The sequence below is a fragment of the Cricetulus griseus genome, chromosome 7 (genome assembly GCF_003668045.3).
Source record: "Cricetulus griseus strain 17A/GY chromosome 7, alternate assembly CriGri-PICRH-1.0, whole genome shotgun sequence".
NCBI lineage: Eukaryota > Metazoa > Chordata > Mammalia > Rodentia > Cricetidae > Cricetulus > Cricetulus griseus.
The window spans coordinates 111431434-111451026 of NC_048600.1; the positions used below are offsets into that span (position 1 = coordinate 111431434).

Genomic DNA, 19593 nt, shown 5'->3' on the forward strand with positions numbered 1-19593 from the left:
GATGAGGTGCCGATGGCCCTTGGGCTGGGCCTCTCACCACCCTACTCTGGGGCTGCCCAGCTCCCCCTTTGCTTTACACGCCTGTCTTTTTCTCCTGTCTTTTTCTCTGCATCTGGGAGAGGGTGCCTCTAGCTGGGAGAGAGAGTTGTCAACCCAGTGTTTTCCGGCTTCTGGCACTGCCAACGTTGTCACACTCGATTCACACTGTGTTTGAATTCACTGAGGACTCACTGTTGCTCACACTCTGAACCAGAGGCTTTGGCCATAAGGTCAGTCAATCTTGCCACCCACTCTTTCCATAGTACTAATAATAAAATAACTGGGGCTGGAGAGGTGGCTAAGTGATTAAGAGCCCTTGTTCTTGCAGAAGACTGGGGTTTGGTTCCCAGAACCCACATGGTGGCTCACAATCATTCATAACACCAGTTCCAGATGACTGTACACCCTCTTCTGGCCTCTGAGGGCGCCAGGCACACATACATACACATGTAGGCAAAACACTCATACACATAAAATAAGCCTTTAAAATTTAACTGTGAAGAAGCTAGTAAACAAGGAGGACCCTGAGAGAGACATACATGGTCCCTTGGAGAAGGGGAAAGGGTCAAGATCCCCTGAGCAAATTGGGAGCATGGGAAAAGGGGTGAGGGAGCTAGGAGAATGAGAAGGGAGAAGAGGAGGGATGCAGAGGACATGAGGGAGCAGAAAGGTTGAGTCAGGTAAAGAATAGAAGATAACAAGAATGGAGATATCATAATAGAGATGTCTCCATAATAGAGGGAGACATTTTTAGGTTTACAGAGAAATCAGGCACTAGGGAAATGTCTGGAGATCTACAAAGATGACAACAGATAACTATCTAAGCAACAGAGGAGAGGCTACCTTAAATGCCCTCCCCTGATAATGAGATTGATGACTGACTTATATGCTGTCCCGACCTGCAGGACATCAACCTGGGACAAGAGAGTCAGGGATAGGGAATGGGGACAAGAGATGCAGAAAGAAAGACCACAAGACAGGATTCTGCGCCAATGGCAAACTTTACTTTTCTCAGGCTAGCTTATATAGTCAGGATATGGGGAGGGGCAGAATGGGTTGTTTGTGCACCAGGTGTTAGTACAGGTAGGATATTAGGAAGCCACAAAGAGGATGTTTGGTAAGGTAAAGAGTTCGTGAGTAAGAGGTCCAGGAAGGGTTGCCTAGGTGACTGAGCCCGTGGGTGGAGGGCTGGGTCAGGTTGTTTCTTTTCTTGAGCTGAGGTTCTAAGGAGCTGCTATGTAAAGGTTAACTATGTGGCCTGCCAAGCATGGCATAGGATCTCATGCCAAGCCCTGAGATTTGGCTCCCAACAATATGTCACCCGATAGCCCTCATCCAGCAGCTGGTGGAAGTAGAAGCAGACACCCACAACTAATCACTGAACTAATCTGGAATCCAGATGCAGAGAAGGAGGAGTGAAGAGCAAAGGGGTCCAGACCAGGCTGGTGAAACCCACAGAAACAGCTGACCTGAACATTGGGGAACTCTTGCTCCCCAGACTGATAGCTGGGATACCAGCATGGGACTGATCCAGACCCCAGGAACATGGGTTTCTGTGAGGAAACCTCGGGAATCTATGGGACCTCCTGTAGTAGATCAGTACTTATCCCTAGCATAGGTGTGGACTTTGGGAGCCCATTCCACATAGAGGAATACTCCCTGAGCCAAGACACACGGGGCGGGCCTAGGCCCTATCCCAAAGGATATGACATCCTATGGAAGGCCTCACCATCCAGGGGGAGCAGAAAGGACATGTGATAAGTAGGGTTTTAGTTGGGAGGGGGTGGTAGGGGAGGACAGGAGGGAGAAGGGAACTGGGATTGACATGTAAACCAATCTTGTTTCTAATTCAAATAAAAAATCTGCAAATAAAATAAATTTAACTGTGAAAAATTTAGAAGGTGTCTTTTAAATTTTTGAGCTGTGGAGCTGGCTCTGTGGTTAAGAGTACTTGTTGCTCTTGCAGAGGACCTGAGTTCAATTCCCAGCACCTACACAGTGATTCGTAACTGTCTGATCCAAGAGATCTGATGCCTTCTTCTGTCCTCCATGGTACCAGGCGCACATATGGTGCACATACTTACATCTAGACAAAACATTCACACAGGTAAAATAAAATAAATCTTACAAAAATTTAAATTTCGTGCTGGCTAATTTATATATCATCATGACACAGTGTCATCTGGAAAGAAGGGGTCTGGATTGAGGAAATGCTGCTATAGGATTTCCTGTAGGCCACTCTATAGGGCATTTTCTTGATTGATGATTGATGTGGTAAGGCACAGTTAGCTCACTGTAGGTGGTGCTACCCCTGGACTGGTGGTCCCGGTTACTATAAGAAAGCAGGCTCATGCCAGACAGTGGTAATGTGCACCTTTAATCCCAGCACTCCGGAGGCAGAGACAGACAGATTTCTGTAAATTGGAGGCCAGCCTTGTCAACAGAGTAAGTTCCAAGATAGCCAGAACTACATAATAGAGAGACCCTGTCTCAAAAAAGCAAAGAAAGAAAAATAAAAGAATGAATGAATGAAAGCAGACAAAAATAGAAGAAAACAGGCCGAGCAAGCCATGAGGAGCAAGCCAGTAAGCAGTGTTCTTCCAAGGCCTCTACGTCAGCTCCTGCCTCAAGGTTCCGGTTCTGCCTGAGTTCCTGCCCTGACTTCCCTCAGAGATGGACTTTTACCTGAAAGTGTAAGTGAAATAAACCCTTTTGTCCTCAAGTTTCCCCTCCCTTTGGTCTTTGTGCTTTATCACAGTGATAGAAACCCTAACCAAGACAAAGACTACCACAAAAATAAAACAAATACAGTGATGACTTAGGACAACTGGCTTGAGCTAAACCCTCTAGTTGAATGCTCTTCTTTTCCTTCCTTCCCATCCTTCTCTACCCAAAAGTTGATTATAACATACAAAAGAATCCAAGGAATCCAGGTGTTTAAAAAGGAATGAACTAACATCTCAGACACAAGGAACAGCTGGTTTTGTCTGGATCTCCCAGTCTCTCCTGTGACCAAAAACTCTTCCTGTGGCTTTCACTTTGGGTCTTTTGGGTTTCTTTTTCTCCTCATCATGTTTCTTCATGAAAATCTTATCTTTTTCACCATCCCCTTGGACTGTTTCAGGGGCTTCTTTTTGTCACCCTCAGGATCTGACATGGTGCCCTTTCCACAGACTCCTCTCATCCTAAGCTAAAAGCCTTGAAAGGCCATTTTTATTTTATAAGATTTTTTCATACCTCTCTCTCTCTCTCTCTCTCTCTCTCTCTCTCTCTCTCTCTGTGTGTGTGTGTGTGTGTGTGTGTCTGTGTGTCTGTGTGTGTGTCTGTGTGTCTGTGTGTTGCACATGGGGAAATCAGAAGACAACTTGCTGGTGTCTGCTTTCTTCTACCGCCATGTGATCCAAGGAATTGAATGCAGGCTGTTAGCCTTGATAGCAAGGACCTTACCATTGGTCCATCCTGCCAGCTCCTCACTTTTTACTTGAGTGTGTGCATGATTTTTGTGTGTATTCACGTGTGTGCAGGTACACATGCAAGTGTGAGAGCATGGATGTGGAGGCCAGAGGTTGATTTTGATGTTAGTTACCTCCTCTGCCTTTATTTGAGTTGTAGAGATTAAGTTCAGATTTCCAGGCTTGTATGCAAGTAAATGCCTTTACAGCTGAGCCAGTTCACTGTCCTTCACTTTATCTGTTGAGATTGGGTCTCTCCCTCAACCTGGAGCTTGCCAACTCTGATTGAAAGGTTAACCAACAAGCTCCAGGGATCCTCCTGTCTCCACCTCCCCAGCGCTGGGGTTACAGCTGCATGCCATCCTGCCTGGTTTGTTGTGTGGGAATGGGGTGTCCAAACTCACATTGCTCATGCTTGTGCAGGAAGCACCAGTATAGCCATCTCCCCGTCCCTCAGAGGATCATCTTAAAATCTCACAAAGGCTGGGTGTGGTGGCACACACCTTTAATCCCAACACTAGGGGAAGCAGAGGCAAGGGGATTGATGTGAGTTCTTGGCCAGTTTGATCTGCATAGTTTCAGGACAGCCAGAGATACAAAGTAAGACCCTTTCTAAAATAATAAAATAATGATAATAAAACAATAATAAATAAGATAAAATCTCACAGTGAAACAACTTGCGTGAGTGTCTATAGCCAGTGGGAAAAGAGATGAAACACAGCACTGTTGCCAGTACACCAGTCTGTGACCAGAGAGGAGGAAACATTTCCCACCCCTGCCCCTACATTCTTTCTCAAGTGAAGCACTCAGGCAGTTCTCCTGCACTGACCTGAATGCTGAGGACAGACACATCTTATGATAACTCGGGGAGGTTCTGCACTGTGCTGGGGAAATGTGTCCCTTTCTTGAGAGGGCACAGCTCTCCTAGATGCTACCAGATCTGTAGTGTGGTTATTTGGGCTCACAGTAGGAGGAGCCCACCTATGAGGTGGGCTCTATGATTCAAGAGATGACTCCTGTATCTTCCGTCCTCTAAGTGTTTGTGGATGCTTGCATATTCATGCAGAGCCTGATGGGGAAGGCTCATGTAGTCTGCATTTACTCCCTGCGAGCAGGAAGAGCCCAGCCTTCTATGTCCTCAGGATATTTGTGTGAAAGGCTGGTCATCAGGTTGTGAGGCTCCTTACAAAGTCAGGTGAATTGGATTCCTCACACGTGTTCCTATGATGGAGTCCTAGAAAAAAAAGAAAGGCTCTGGCCCCAGAGCTCTGAGCTCAGCTCCCCTCTTCCTGCTCCCTGCCTCCTCTACCTCCTCTCAAGCTGGGCAGAGTGCCCTTAGCCTGTGCCTGCTGGCACACATGCCACATGGTGCTTGGCGTACGTCTGGGCAAGGATGACGCCCCCAGGACCGGCTGGGATACCAAGCCACCCGCTGCCTCTCCCACCTCCAGAACGGAGCGTCCCCATCTTGTCCCCTTTCCCAGCCAGAGACACAGGGAGCAGGCGGGGACACAGCTCAGACAGATACAAACACGCAGATGCACCCAGAGACGCCCACGGGCGTGTGCCCCAGAGTGGCACAGACACAGGCGTTCACACAGACACGGGTACGCACTCACCCCCACCCCCATCCCCACCCTTCGCCCCAAGGAAATGCAGAAGTCTCCGCTTGCACTGGTCTGGGCAGGAGTCTCTGTCCGTGGTGCTGAAACCAGAACTCTTAAACCGCTTCTCTACAGATGGATGAGACAGGAAAAACTTTGGGGGTGAGGGAGCTGGGAATGGGTGATGGGTAAGGAAAAATAGAGGAGCAAGAGAGGAACTCGTGGGTAAAGGAAAAACAGGCCTAAGGAGATATCCAAGTCTGGGGAAAGGGAGGTGAGCAGGAAGGTGACCTCAGCCTCCAGTCTCTGCCAAGGACAGGGTCAGGCTCAAGGATCTACAAGATCTGCCCCTCTCTACCCTTCCGGACTATCAGGAGAGATACATGGATGTGTGGAGGGTTTGTGGCCTCCTGTTGTCTCTTTCAGGTGCCACCTTTCTCTGAAAGAGCTGAGAACTGTAGGGAAAAAAGACAATACTGAGAAAGTCATATACTACTAGTCCTGAGGCAACCCTCCCCCTTGATTCTTTATTTTTTATTTTATTTACTCAATGTAGCATTAAAGATTGAAACTAGGGCCTCACGTATACTCAGCAAGCTAAGCTGCATCATCTTTTTTTCACTTTTATTAGGCATTGCATAACATGCCCGTGCTACGTAATATACTTGGTAGCCTTCTAGCAGGAATAGATAACCATGGCTGAGTTTCTTTACTTTTTTTTGATTGTTTCTTGTTTTTCATCAGTCAGGAAAATGCTCCTTTAATCAATGTTCTCCAAAAGCCTAGGCATACAGTAGCTTTGACTCAGGAGCCATGCCTATCTCAATCCATCAAAGCTCATGATAAGGAAGTCGGGTCATTCTGTTTTTTCCTTGACTCTGTTAGTGAACCTGTGACTATACACAGTGGCCACAGCAGAGATGACCAAGCACATGCCCACATCATCAAGGGCAGGAGAAACCTCAAACCACATCCCTCACAAGTGAAATAAACCCTAAACCCTATTCATCTTCTCAGAGATGACCTGGCTCCCCGCTTCTTCCCAGGAAGCCCCCTACTTAATCTTTTAAAAAATTTTTATACTTTTTCTTTTTAGACAATGTCTTGTTAAATTGACTAGGCTGGACCTGAACTTGTTTTGTAGAACAGGCAAGATTCTTCTCCCTCAGCTTCCCGAGTACAGCCTGCACTCCCAGGCCCAGCTTGTTGCTCATTTTTTTCTTGTTTCTTTTCTTTTCTTTTTTAGGTAGGGTCACCTGTGGCCCAACCTTACCTTAGACTCACTGTGTAGCTGAGGCTGGCTTTGACCTCTGTGAATTTCTCATCCTCTGTGTATACCTCCCAATGCAGGGACTACAGGAATTCACCATCACATCAGCCCCCCCCCCAACTTCTTAACCCAATTCATCTTCAGCAAACAGACAACAATGTTGATCTGGATTTGCTGTGAGGATTGCAAAGACTTAGTGACTGCCTAATGCTCATCCCTAGATTGGATTATTGGTTCTTCTCTTCTTCTCCAGTGAAACTGTATTCTGGGGAGACTTCTCCCACCAGCAAACCTGTAATCTTAGAGCTTATGGGACATAAAAGTGCCCATTCTCCTGTAGGAAGATATTCCAGACACTGCCGGCTTACCACAAAAGGGTCCTATAAGGAAAGGGATGCTGAGAGAACACAAAAGGGAGAGGAAAGAGGGAATGAGAATAATGTGTGAATAAAATTTATGAAAAGGGGCTGAGGAGATGGCTTAGCAGTCAAGAGCACTGGATGCTCTTCCAAAGGGCCCAGGTTCAATTCCCAGCACCCACATGGCAGCTCACAACTGTCTGTAACTCCAGTTTCAGGGCTCCAACATCCTCACAGACACACATGCAGGCAAAATACCAATACACATAAATAAATAAATATTAAAAAGGAATGTTAAAAATTATTTAAAAAGAAGGATCCATAAAAGACATTATAAGATAAAAGAGCAGGGTGGAGATAGGAATGGCAGGACAGGAGAAGACACCACACACACACACACACACACACACACACACACCACATACATACCCCCATATCTGGAGAAAGAATGTGTGTCAGCTGCAACTCCTTCCCCTTAAGCTTCCCAGGGCTCAAGGGCCTATGCAGCCAAGTGCCTTTGTGTGGTGTCCTCACAGGTGGACTGGGAGTGCAGGTGCCTTCCTGAGAGTATTCCTACCCACTCAAATACCGGCAGTGGCAGGAGACAGGAGCCACATGTGTGGGCATTTACTGGAGAGTGGGTAACATGATGATTAAGGATGAAGAGCTAGCAGAGGAAGACAGGCAGAGGGAGGAGGTAAGATGCTCAAAAGAGTTTTTCAGATCTCCTGTCCTTCCCTTTTTTCCTACCAAGGAAGCCTGGCTTCTGTGTCTCCAGCACATAGCATGCTGTGTGTCCTGTAGGTAGACCTAACCTCACAGGCTTGTTGAAATGAATGTCAGTTCGTGTGTGTGGTGCTTAAGCAAGCTAAGTATGCATAATAACCACAAAGGCATCTGCTTCAGCTCTGCTTATTTTTGTATCTCTTGGCCTTTCTATGACTCAGTTGGGGAAATCCTTCCTTGTGCTCATCTGGACCTTCCTTGCTTCTTTCTTGGGTCCAACTCTTAGGTCTTGCTTTGGACACCAATAAAGACAGGGTTTTCCCAGGTGTCTTCCGATACACTCCTGGAGAAGAGACAGAAAGAGAGAGGGGAGAGAGGAGAGGCAGATACAGAGACAGAGAGAGACAGAGAGAGGGGAGAAAGGAGAGAGGATATATATATTATATATATATATATATATATATATAGAGAGAGAGAGAGAGAGAGAGACAGACAGACAGACACAGACAGACAGACACACACACACACACACACACAACACACACACACACAGAGAGAGAGAGAGAGAGAGAGAGAGAGAGAGAGAGAGAGAGAGAGAGAGAGGAGGTTTACCAGGCTCCAAAGGGAGGAAATGACACAAAAAGGAGAGTAACAAGATCCCTGGGCAAAGGGCAGAGTTTTCTTCACCTGAGGTTTTCAAAGACATTTTCCTGTGTTCCACAAGAAACCAGACTCTACCTGCATTAGTGCTGCCAGCTTCGTCTATGTCCTAGTCAGTGCCAGTGGCCCCTGCCTCACCCAAGACTGTGTGGGCAGGGGCTTTTTCTCCCCTCTCCTTTTCTGCACCCCTCCTCTTTTCTCTCCCTTTCCTCTCGGGAATCTAGTTGGAGGGAAAGGAATTCCCTCACTGTTTAGAGGGGTGGGATTCCCCCACCCTGCAGCAGCAAAATGAACGGTCTCATTCTGGAGGTCAAGGAAGCACTTGGGGTTGGCATGGGAGAGGTAAGAGGTGGCAGGGCAGCCCCCGCTCCCCCTAACTCCTGTCCCATCACTGTCACCATTCAATCATAGCAGATGGGCTGCAGCTGTGAGCGCCAGCCCGGCACACAGGCTGGTCCGTGCCACTTGGGAGAGACGGAAGAGAAAGGGAGGGAGGGAGGAGTGGAGGGAGGAAAGGGGGAGGGAGAGAGGAAAGGGAAGAAGAGGAGGAGGAAAAGGAAGAGAGGAGGAGAAAGAGAATGTTTAGGGAGAATGAGGACTCCAGGCTTTGTGCCTCTCTCTTCCCAACAGGAGAGCAGAGGCCAGGGCTGGGCTCACAAGCTGGGCAGTGCCAGGCGAGATGGGCATATGCCCTTGATTACTACCAGGACCGCAGGCCAAGCCTCCGCAGCCGCAGCGGCCTCATAAATCAGTTTTTAAGTAGCAACCACATGGACATTTCCCAGCTGAGAGGCTTGGCCTCTGTCGGTCCAGCTAGGGCAGCCCTGGCGGAGGGCAGGTGCCAAGCCAGGACACTGAAGACAGGGGTGGTCATTGAGGTTTAGTGGCAAGTGGTATTGGAGTCTGTTCAGGCACAGCTTGGGGACACTGGGGCTCCTGCCAATAGGGAGCAGGTAAGAATACAGCTGGCTGTGGGGCCAGGATTCCCTGCTGGGGCTCCCAGACAGAGGAGGGAAGGAATGTTCCCTCGGGTTCCCAGAAAGAAGTGTGTGTGTGGTCCGAGTGGGTGCTGGGCAGCACACCTGTCCCAAGGATGCTCACTTGTGGACAGCTCAGAGTAGGAAGGTGTCCCTGTGATTCCCAGTCCAGGCCCAGGGTAGACCAAGCACTCAAAGTTGTTTGCGCAGATAAACAATTGGGTGTGAGAGGCCAGTTATGTAGACTTTTGTGTTCACGAAAGTGAGAAGTTAACATCTGATTATGTGATGACTGGAGAAGCGTGTGTGTGTGTGTGTGTGTGTGTGTGTGTGTGTGTGTGTGTGTGTCTGTGTGTGTGTGTGTGTGTGTGTGTGTGTGTGTGTAGGGTCTTTAGGTACCAGAGGCCAGAGGACCTTTCCCAGAACACTTTACTCCTTTCAGGACTTCTGCCCTACACAGCCCTCCCTGAGCCCTATTCAGCTCCCCTGATCTCAAACTTGGCACCCAGCCCTCTCATTCTCTGAAGGCCTGTTTTGGTGGTCTGGGATAGTTAGAATGAGGGTTCCTCCCTGGCACAAATGGCTACAGAGCAGGTAAGATGAGGGTGTCCTGCCTTCTTGAGCTCGGTGTCTCCTCCTTGGGTGAACAGATGTCTTGGAATTTTAGATGTGCTCCCCACCCCTCCTTGCAATATCCCACTCCCAGCTGGCACTGACTGTGACAGTAGAGCGCTCCTCTCCCCTCCCCCATCCCACAGCAGAACCAGTTGAGAGACTCAGAGTCCAACCTGCGGCCCCAGCAAGGCCAGCAAGGTGGTGGCTTGCTTAGAGAGAATGGCTCGGCTCGCCTCACCTCAGCTTCTTGCCTCCTCCCCTCGTCCTCTTTTTCTTCACTATCTCCTTAGCTCCACCTCTCCACTGTTTCTGGCCCTCTGGCTCTGCCCCACTCCACAGGCCAGCCAAACAGCAGTGTCTACGCAGACCCTCTGCCCAGACCCTCACACTCGGGGAGAGAAACTCCTCCTGGCAACTTTAGCGGAATTCTTCCCTCCAGAGACCCCTTTTCCTGCATTCCATGAGCCCCTTCACCATCAACTGGCTGCCTGCCCTGAGTAGAAACCCAGAGTTAATCCAGAAAGCCGGGGAAGGCAGGGTGGGATGGGGGATCAAGGTTCTAGAAGCAGAGGAGAAGGGGTCATCAGGCTGAGAGACACCCAAATTTTCTAATTACTGCTAATTAATAAATAATCCAATTCCATGGACCCCCAACTCAGGGAAGGGGGCGAGACCCACAGCGGGTAGGAGGGGGTCTTGGCAGAGCTTGGCAGCCCGGGTGGTGCCAAGCGCCCTCCCCCTTCCCCCCCACCCGCCAGCATTCCGAGGTAACAGGCATTTGTTACCCAGCTCGTGCCAGGAGCGATTGGCAGGTTCGAGTAGGCACAGTCATTCGGCACACAGATGTCCCTGCCTTCACTCTTTTGATAGGGATTCTGTCAGCTCCGAATCCGAGAGAGACAAGCAGACAGCTATGCAGACAGAGTCACAGACAGACGCAGACACACAGAGAGCAATTGTCTAGAGGACACAGAACTCTGCACATAATTACTTTTCTGCCCTGAAAATAATTTTTTAAGGAAATAAAGAATGAGAATGGCTCCCACTGGCTTTAGGGGACACTTTCAGAACCCTTCTGAGTGGCTCCATCTCTCCTCCTGATGCTGCCTGCCCCTGCTAAACCTTCTCCAGGAGCCCCGTGGCCCTCCAAAATATCAATGCACAGCTTCAAAGTCAGAATACAGAACCACCTAAGTCTAGACCACCTTACCCTGGCACAGGGCTCTTCTGGAATTTTAGGGTTTGGGCAACCATGCAAATTCTAGAACATACCATCCAGGTGCAGGGTCCAGTGTCCTAGAATATGTGAAATTTGAAATTCCAGAACTTCCACAAGTTGGATATCATGCAGGATGCCCTATTCTTGCCTCTCCATTGGCAATGGAAGTGTCCCTGAGCAAATGACCCCACATACCTAGCCTGAAGACCTGATTCCTCCAGACCTTTGGCCTGGTGACCAGCCAAATGCACAGCAGCTCAGGGGAAAGCTCAGCTCAGCTGCTCTCCAGATCACCCAACTTCTGTTCCCATGCTGACCCTTGGAGTCTGAGCTGAGTCCCTGGCCCCTGTGGGAGCAAGTGGTTGATCCCTGGGTGTTTGTGTTTATCTGGACATGGAGAGCAGTGGGGGGTTGGAGTCTCTCAGGGCCACCAGAAGAAAAGATGGGAAAAGGAGGCAAGAAAGTCAAAAGGCAGAGGACAGGGACGCAGAGAGGTCTGAGGTGTGGTCCGTTAGGTTGTGTTTTTAATCTTTCTTTTTTTAAAAAAAGAAAAAGCCCCCATCCTGTGTCATCATTTTTATGGGATCTGCAATTCTGGCAAAAATCTGTCTTTAATTTAGCTGTCCATATAAAAATCCTCACTGTATAATAATGAACAGATGCCATGGAATTTAAGCTGGAGCCTCGGCTCCTCCCCGCCTTCCCCCCGCGCCTGGCACCGGGCACCGGGCACCGGGCACCGGCTGAGTGGCACAGACTGGCACAAACATGCGAGCGAAGGGTGGGCAGGGGGCGACCTGGGCTCAGCGCCAGGGCTCGGGGTGGTGGAGGTGCTTCGGGCTCAGGGCTTGGGCAGGCGGGAGATTTTTTGCGGCGACACTAGAGGGAAAGCGTCTAAGGAATTTTTCTGTCATTTTCTACAAAATGATCAGTAGTTAAGGATTTGGGTTTGGTTTAGTTTAGAGGCTTTGTGGTTCTTCTGGGGGTGTGCCTCTCTCTCTCTCTCTCTCTCTCTCTCTCTCTCTCTCTCTCTCTCTCTCTCTCTCTCTCTCTCTCTCTCTCTCTCTCTCTCTCTCTCTCTCTGTGTGTGTGTGTGTGTGTGTGTTAAAGTACAGCCCAGTCTTCCATATGAACACAAATATTTCAGATATTTTTTATTAAGTTGTTTTTAACCCGCCCTCTGTGCAGCACCCCAGCCTCAGCCTGTAACCCAGTTCGCAGCAAGCGGGATCAGCTCTGCGTCGGGCTGGCCTCAGCCTCCGCTGAATTGCAGGCGCCAGCGCCTCCAGGGGCTCCCCAGCGGCTGGAGAGAGGCTGGGTGCCTTACTGCCCTGCCGAGGGAGGCCCCAAGTGACATCTGACTTGGAGGTGTGTGAGACCAAGGGAAGAGAGAATGTCCCACCTCACATCGCCCCAAATTCCCCCTCGGTTCCATTCCCAAGAGAGAAGAAAAAGAAGCCCAAGCGCATTCCGGGTCCTTTCCTGCCTCTGGCTGCTGTGGAGAAGGCCAGCACAAGCCTGGGTTTTGAGGAGTTGTTTCTGAGCCCCCTACCCCCGCCACTCGCTTTTAATGCGACTCTGGCTAGAACAGATGTCCCAAGCCGGGCGGACTGCCCAGACCCCGCCCAGCTGTGCCCTTGGCAAAGTCTTGGCTGAGGATAGGAACTGGCACGCAGGTCCCCAAAGGGTTTGTGAGCTCCTGCGGCCCCAGCGGGACCTGACCTCTTAGTCTTGGCCTCCTGGCCAGCTCAGCCTGAGGCAGGAGGCGGGAAAACCCCAGAAAGACCCGTTCCTAATTCAATTAATTCCAAAAGGAGGGACGAGGAAGGAGATGCTAACAGGGCTTGAGAGAGGCCAAGAGACATGGAGCGGTTGGAATCATGAAATATCAGGCACACACTCTGGGTGTGGAATTGGACTGTGCACCCCTAGTTTGAGGCTGGGCTCCTGCGCTGGAGCTAGCAGAACTGGCAGCGGCAGACATACCCAGGGGCACAGCTGGACGATGGATGTGCCCCGTCTCCCTTGGCAAGGCTGGTGCTTAAAAGCATAGGCTCGTCCCTTCCTTCCAGTGCTACCTCGCTCCCCCTACCCTTATTATGGGACTAGGAAAAGAACAACCCTGACATCTCCCTGCAAGTATTCAGTGCCCTCCCCCAGGTGAGCTCTGCCCAGTCCTGTCCTTCTCCGTTCTGTACAAGGCCTGCCATTCAGAACCTGGTGATTTAGAATAAAGTTTCAACAGCAAGACAGTCTTCCTGAGGCAGCAGCACCTCCACCTAAGGCTGCTCACCTAGGGAAGCTTTGTGGAGAATTTTTGAAGGCTCAGGTGCAAAACAAAAATAAAAATAATAAAAATAAATTAATATGCAGAACCAGGGGGCTAGGGCAGGGCTTCCAGGTTTTTCAGAGTCCAGGTGTCACCTTCACACTAGGCCAGTGGCCAATACCTGGTTACCCAATCTCAGGAGAGAGAAAGAAACAAAACAAAAACAGCGTGTGTCTTTGACTGGCGTCTGGGAGCCTGTCCTGGCTGTGCAGGCTCTGTCTCCACTCACTCCCTGTAAGCAAGAAGCATTTCCCTTTGAACTGTTCACACAGGTCAGAATGGAGCCCTGGGCGGCCCTGGCACTCTGTTGTCATAAGGTGGGGGCTTGGGGGTGGGTGGAAGTCAAGACTGAGGCTGGCCAGGTGTGACTAGTGCTGTCTTTCACTCCTTCTACCTGGAAAAGTAATTTGTGGGATCTAGAGCCACACTTAGTCCTGCAGTCCCCAGTGATCCATGATCAGGAGCTTCCAGGAGCACCTGACTTCCTGTTAAAGGTTCCTGGAAGAGGAGGAAGTCAAGGTTAGGCGAAAGAGAATGAAATCTCTCACCTTGTCCACAGATCCTGCATCTGGTGGCTATGGACTTATGGAGTGAAACAAGCTGGCACACCCTTGTGGAGTGTCTAGAGTGGAAGACTTCCCAGTCGCTGATCCAAGTAGGACTCAGCTTTCTTGCTTCCCCCAGTGGTTCATCCTGTCATTACCCTAGGTAATAAAATCAGAGCTGGAGTTTCACTGATGGGCAGTGACTCACGGTCCAGGTGGTGGTTGGGATGGAATCCAATGGTGAGGGGAGAAATCTGCACATTCCTTTCCTATCACTACCAGATCAGCAAATGGGTATCTCTGTTTCTCTGCCATTTTCAAATGCTGGGCATGGGATGGGAGCTGGAAAAATCAAGGGGAAAATAGTCTCCAGATTGAACCTGGCTATAGTCATCGGCTGGACAGCCCAGGGGTTGTTTTGAGCAGGGTATAGAATGCTTGGAGAGCCTGCTGCTCAGTTAGGCTAGGGATGAAGAGATATCTCTTTATACTTTCTGCTCCTGCCCATCACCCTGCCCCAAGCCATGCCAGCGCCCTTTCACCTCCCCCCTCCTTCTGTTCATAGTGCTTCTCTGGATGTGTGTGCAGGCAAGCCAAGCGAGAGAAAGAGATCTGTGAGGGGGCGTCTGGGGCCGAGTGTCCATGCACATCTTCTTCTCCTGCTCATCTTGCCATCTCACCAGGGCAGTTAAGTGTTGTGTTGGGGAGGAGGATGGTGGTGGGAGGCTAGAGTCAGCCAGAGTGCAGGGAGCATGGGAGAAAGTCAGGAGTTGGAGTTGGCTGCAGCTGAAGGGACTCTCTAGAAGCAGGGGCTCCAGTGTGTCCCTGCCCCCCAAAAGGGTCCTTGCAACCCCACATGGCCTGACCCATAGATGCAATGACCCCAGAGTCATCATCATCTTTCAAATGAGGCTGCAGTCTGTCTTCAAAATAGAATGAAACAGTGTGGGGTAGCTGGAAGAGTCTGTGATCTCACCAGGGGAGCCACGTAGAGGGGTCCTTTACATCCGGCCCCAAGCCACCTGGATCCTGCCCAGCTTGGAGTTCAGAGCAAGTTCTGGGAAACCAGCTGAGTGGGAGAGAAGCCCAATTAACCTTGCTTCCAGGGCAAGATAAGGATCAAACCCTGGGATGAATTCCTTTTCTTCCAAATGCCCCTGCCAGGCCAGCTCCTAAGGTTAGAGTCAGAACGTGCATCCTTCAAGCTCCCCACTCCCCACCGAAGTGGAGGACAGAGAAGATGGACCAAATCTTTCTCTAAAGAATACAAGTGAGGTCTGTTCGATCTCATTAGCCACCCACAGGGAAGAATCCCAGTGACAAAGGGCTCACTCTTACTTTAGAGAGATGGGCCTGAGAGAAATCCAGAGAACATGGTGAAGGTTTTTAAAGAATTAACAATGAAAGTCTCCTAGGAAGTTTCCCTGCAAGAGAATTCCGATGGGCTCTGCTCTGCAGTCCCAGGCGCTGGCCTCCTTTGGCAGCAAGAAAGGAAAATGTTAAGTACGGGTCAGCACTGTGGAGTGGACAGCTCCCGGCCTGTCCCCACGCCTGTGAAGGGGGAGGTTGGGGAGAGCGCATTGTTTTTACTCAGAAGACTAAAAAAAAAATAAGTGTGGGCACTTAGTGGTGTCGATGAGAACAGTTGACATTCAGACTTTCTCCTTTCTCTTCCCTGGTCCTTTCGGAGCCTTTAGCTCAACCTCACTTCAATCCTAAAGTGAGTGATGGTGTTTTGAGGGGGGGGGGCACCAAGGACAGTTTCTTTAAGAAATTCCTAAGTCTCCTTAGGTTTTAAGATTCGAGTTTTTAGGACCCAGACTCCCTTTCAAATATTTCAGAGGGAGGAGGAATCTTTTTGTGGAAAGTCTGCTCCTACCTCTAGGGGTTATACTAGGAGGAAAAGTGAGATCTGAAAGAGTTTTATGTTCGCTTTGCATTGAGCCTGCTTTCTTTCTCCTTCCCCCGAATCAGGCAAGGAGGCCAGGCCGTGCAGGTATTAATTGGTGCTGTTTCCTTTTGCTCATGGTTAGGTCTTGATCTTAACCAGGGTCCCTCTCCAGATTCAGCCACCTCATAGACTATTCATACTCCTAAAATATCAAGATCCCTGATGCCAGAAGAGTCCATTCCTTTGAGCCCACTGAAACACAAATTTAAGGTAGAAAATTAATATTTTTATCCTCATGTTCTTATTTTTTTTTAATTCAAGAATGTCCATGTCTGCCTCGATTTTTTGCATTCACTTGCTTTTTTGTTACAGGAAGCAGAGGGTTGTAAAATGATGGGATGGTCCCATTTTTATAATTTTTCATTGATGAAAAGATGTTTTGTTTTCAAAGAAGATCCTTGAGCGTGTTTGGCAGCTGAATGAATATAAGAAGATCACAGGAGTGCTTTGTGCTGGGCGCCAATGTGAATCTGGGTGGGGTCGAGGAGGGGCAGCAAGTGTGACTGTTTAGGAGCCCACTGGGTGTTGTGAAGGTTTTGCAGTTTGGAAACCCCACCCAGGAATGTCCACAGCCGTTCTCTCAAACCTCTGAACAGTCACTCCACATAGCCTCCATCACCCCAGCCCCAGATCAATACTTGTTCCCACCCATAAAAGGAGGCCACTGTGAGAAAGCGGGTCTGCTTTGCATCTCATTTACATAAATATTTATTAATCGTCATTAAACTCAACAGAAACACGCAATGCACTTCGGGTGTCCGACGGGAGTTTCATCTTCTCTACAAGAGGAAGGTAAAATTGCGTGTGTGGGGGTGTGTCGCCTGTGGGTTTGCGGTTTTTTTTTTTGTTTTTTTTTTTTTGTTTTTTTTTTTTGCATTGAGTGTTTGGGTGCCTGATTCCCTGCCTCTGGGGCGGAGAGGTTCACCTGTTGCCTCTTTGACGGCAATCTCCAGAAGGGGACCTCAGTTCTCCTAGCTCACTGGATGACAAAAGTCAGGAGGAGCCTAGAACCAAAACACAAAACAAAAGCAACAACAACAACAAAAATCCCCCCAAAACAACAACAAAAAAACAAAACAAACAAACAAACAAAAAAACCTCTCCAGCCACCAGAAGTCACCAGGAGTTCGGCGCCCACCGAGGCACAGTCCGGGCAAGGGTAGGGCTGCCCCCAGGTCTGGGCTCCTCCACCTCACCCTAAGAGGGACGGGAGTGCCTGTAGAGAGGAGGAGCCAGTAGACTCGCCTCCTTCTGTCCCCGGACGCCCGCGTCGGGCCTGCGTGTGCGAGCGGTGTGGTGTGCGTGTGTGTCTCTCTCATGCAAACCCTCCCTCCCCAAACCGACCCCCCAACAGTTTGCCATTCCATACAAATTTGGAAACACGTTTTAGAAAACAGTATGACGCACAACGGGACAGGGTGGGGGGGGAGGGCAGTGGCACTGGGATTCCAAATCTCCGAGTCATTGATTGTAAGAACCTGGGGGGGGAGGGGCGGCGCGGGCCCCCACTTCACCAAAGTGCACAGATCCGCGCTTGGGCGGGGCAACCAGCGGACCCGAGGGGCATCCCGGGCCGGGCTGCTAGGCTCAGTCAGAACCTTCTTGCATAGATATTTGTGTCTTTTTAAAAATTATTATTGGTAGTATTTATTATTATTATTATTATTTATTATTATTATGCCTTTTATTGCTTCTAAAAGTTCTTACTGCGTTTTCTCTCCGATCCGGACTCTGAGTTCGGCCTCTGTCGCCTCTTAGCTTTTTTTTTTTCTTTTGTATGTTTGTTTTTTTAAAAAGGGGAAAGGAAACATGATTCTAGTTACAAATTGGCTTGGCCTCTCTCTTTCCTCTCAATCCACATCCCCTCCCACCAAAATAAAAATTAAAAAATGCGGAGATTCGGGCTGGGGTGAAGGCGTTTGGGCGCCCTGGCTTTTGCCCTCTTCGAGAAGGAAGAGATACCAACTCCTTTCGCCCTGGGCAGCTCGGTGTCTGTTTTTAAAGTAATCGTAAGCGGAGACACTATCCCGAAACTCAGCTGCCCCTTACCAAAGCCTTCTGGCCTACTGGGAGGTGGGGACAGAAAACCCAAGTTTGGGAATGCGAAAGGGGTCTCCAGGGAAGGCCTGGAAGGAGCTCCCCAGAGATGCACTCCACGGGAAAGGGGAGGAGGAAGCCCGTTGGGAGAGAGAAGGCGAGTCCCCAGGGAGAAGCGAGGCCCCTGGGACGGGCCACCCACAGGTAGGAGACCAGCCCTAGAGAGCCGCAGAACCGGCGGCCCACGCCCCGCGCGCCTGGCGCTGGAGTCGGTGGGAGCCCCTGAGCTCGCGGGGCTGGGGCTAGGGGGCCGGGCAAAGGCAAAGAAAAAGAAAGGGGTCGGCGCGAGGTCTCAGTTATGGAAAAACGCGTTGAGCTCCTCGTACATGGGGCCCCGGTCGTGGTGAAGGTGCATATCGTAAGACAAGAGATTCTCGGAGTGGACGCCCCCGCGCACCGCCGACGAGCCAAAGACCAACCCGTGGCCCGCGGGCCGCGAGCCGGGCAGCGCCGAGTAGTGCATAGAGTAGTGGTAGCTCTTCTCGTGGTCGGGAGACGAGTCCTGCTTGAGTGAGAAGTTGCCGTTGAGACAGAGTGGGGGGCTGAGCGGGCCCTCGTACTCGGAGCTGTTGTAGTCCGGGCTGGCGCCACCGCCACCCGCCGCCGCGTATAGCGTCTCATAGGCGGCGCAGTAGCCGTGGGTCCGCAGGGCGTGCGCAGCGCCTCCGCCCAGGCCGCCGGCCGCCTGGCACTGTGCGCCCGCCAAGCGGGAGCACGGGTACGGGTACGGGTGCATGGCGAACGGGCCACCCGAGCCGTGAAAGCGGCCGGCGCCGTCCGCGCCCTGCTCTGTGAGGAAGTTACGAGAGTTGAGCTGCAGGCAGCCAGCCACCAGATTTGTAGTGGGTTGCGACAGCCCCTTGCACAGAGTCTGCACGTAGGACACCAGATCCGGCCGCTTTCCGGAGCGCAAGATCTCCGAGAGAGCCCAGATGTAGTTCTTGGCCAGGCGCAGCGTCTCGATCTTGGACAGCTTCTGCGTCTTGGAGTAGCAGGGTACCACCTTGCGCAGGTTGTCCAGCGCGGCGTTCAGGTCGTGCATGCGGTTGCGCTCCCGCGCGTTGGCCTTCTGTCGCCGCAGCTTGGAGCGCTCCAGACGCGCCTTGGTCATCTTGCGTTTCTTCGGCCCGCGCTTCTTGGGCCGCTCGCCTTCCGCTTCGTCCAACCCTTCCTCCTCCTCCTCTTCCTCCTCCTCCTCACCACCCAGCTCGCCTTCCTCCTTGACTTCGGCCAACGCGGCTTCGGGGACCTCTTCTCCACGAAGGGACACTGGCTTGGAGGCCCGAGCGGGTCCTGGAGCCCCCGACCCGGGAGCCGGAGGTGGCTGCGGTGGCGCGTCGCCCTTGTCGCTTCTCGGCTCGTCGTCGTCGCCGTCGCCCCAGCTGGCGAACTTGGGCACGTCCGAGAGAAGGCCGGGCTCGCTGAACAGGCGGGTCAGCATGGTGCCTGAGGGCGCCCCGGGGGCGGGGAGACAGACAGCACAGAGTGAGGGGCGCACCGGGGTCACCACGGCCCCCCAACCCGCCTCCACCCCGGAGTCTCGGTGCGCGCTCCAGCTCAAGGGGCCCCGATGCCCACCACGTCCTGCCGCCCCGCCCAGAGCCGGCCCAGCCCTGCCCGGCTGCCGGCGGGGTTTCGCGGCCCAGGCTGTCGCCCCAGAGCCGGGCCCGGCTCCGCCCCTGGCCGAGAAGGAGGCCGCTTCGGGCCCAAGTCGAGGTCCCAAAGAGCCTGGACCGGGTGGGGTAGTAAG

The 19593-nt window shown here is 51.2% G+C and overlaps 1 protein-coding gene across 1 annotated transcript; it reads right to left on the minus strand.

The window, feature by feature from the left end:
• Positions 1-18135: 18135 nt before the first annotated feature.
• On the minus strand, positions 18136-19284 carry Neurod2 (neuronal differentiation 2). The gene has a single exon (XM_027424156.2). The coding sequence runs from the start codon at positions 19282-19284 to the stop codon at positions 18136-18138; it is 1149 nt and encodes a 382-aa protein (XP_027279957.1).
• Between the last annotated feature and the right edge of the window lie 309 nt (positions 19285-19593).

Bases quoted from the DNA above. Each gene is read 5' to 3' on its own strand.
- Neurod2 (XM_027424156.2), bottom strand. From the start codon at position 19,284: ATGCTGACCCGCCTGTTCAGCGAGCCCGGCCTTCTCTCGGACGTGCCC.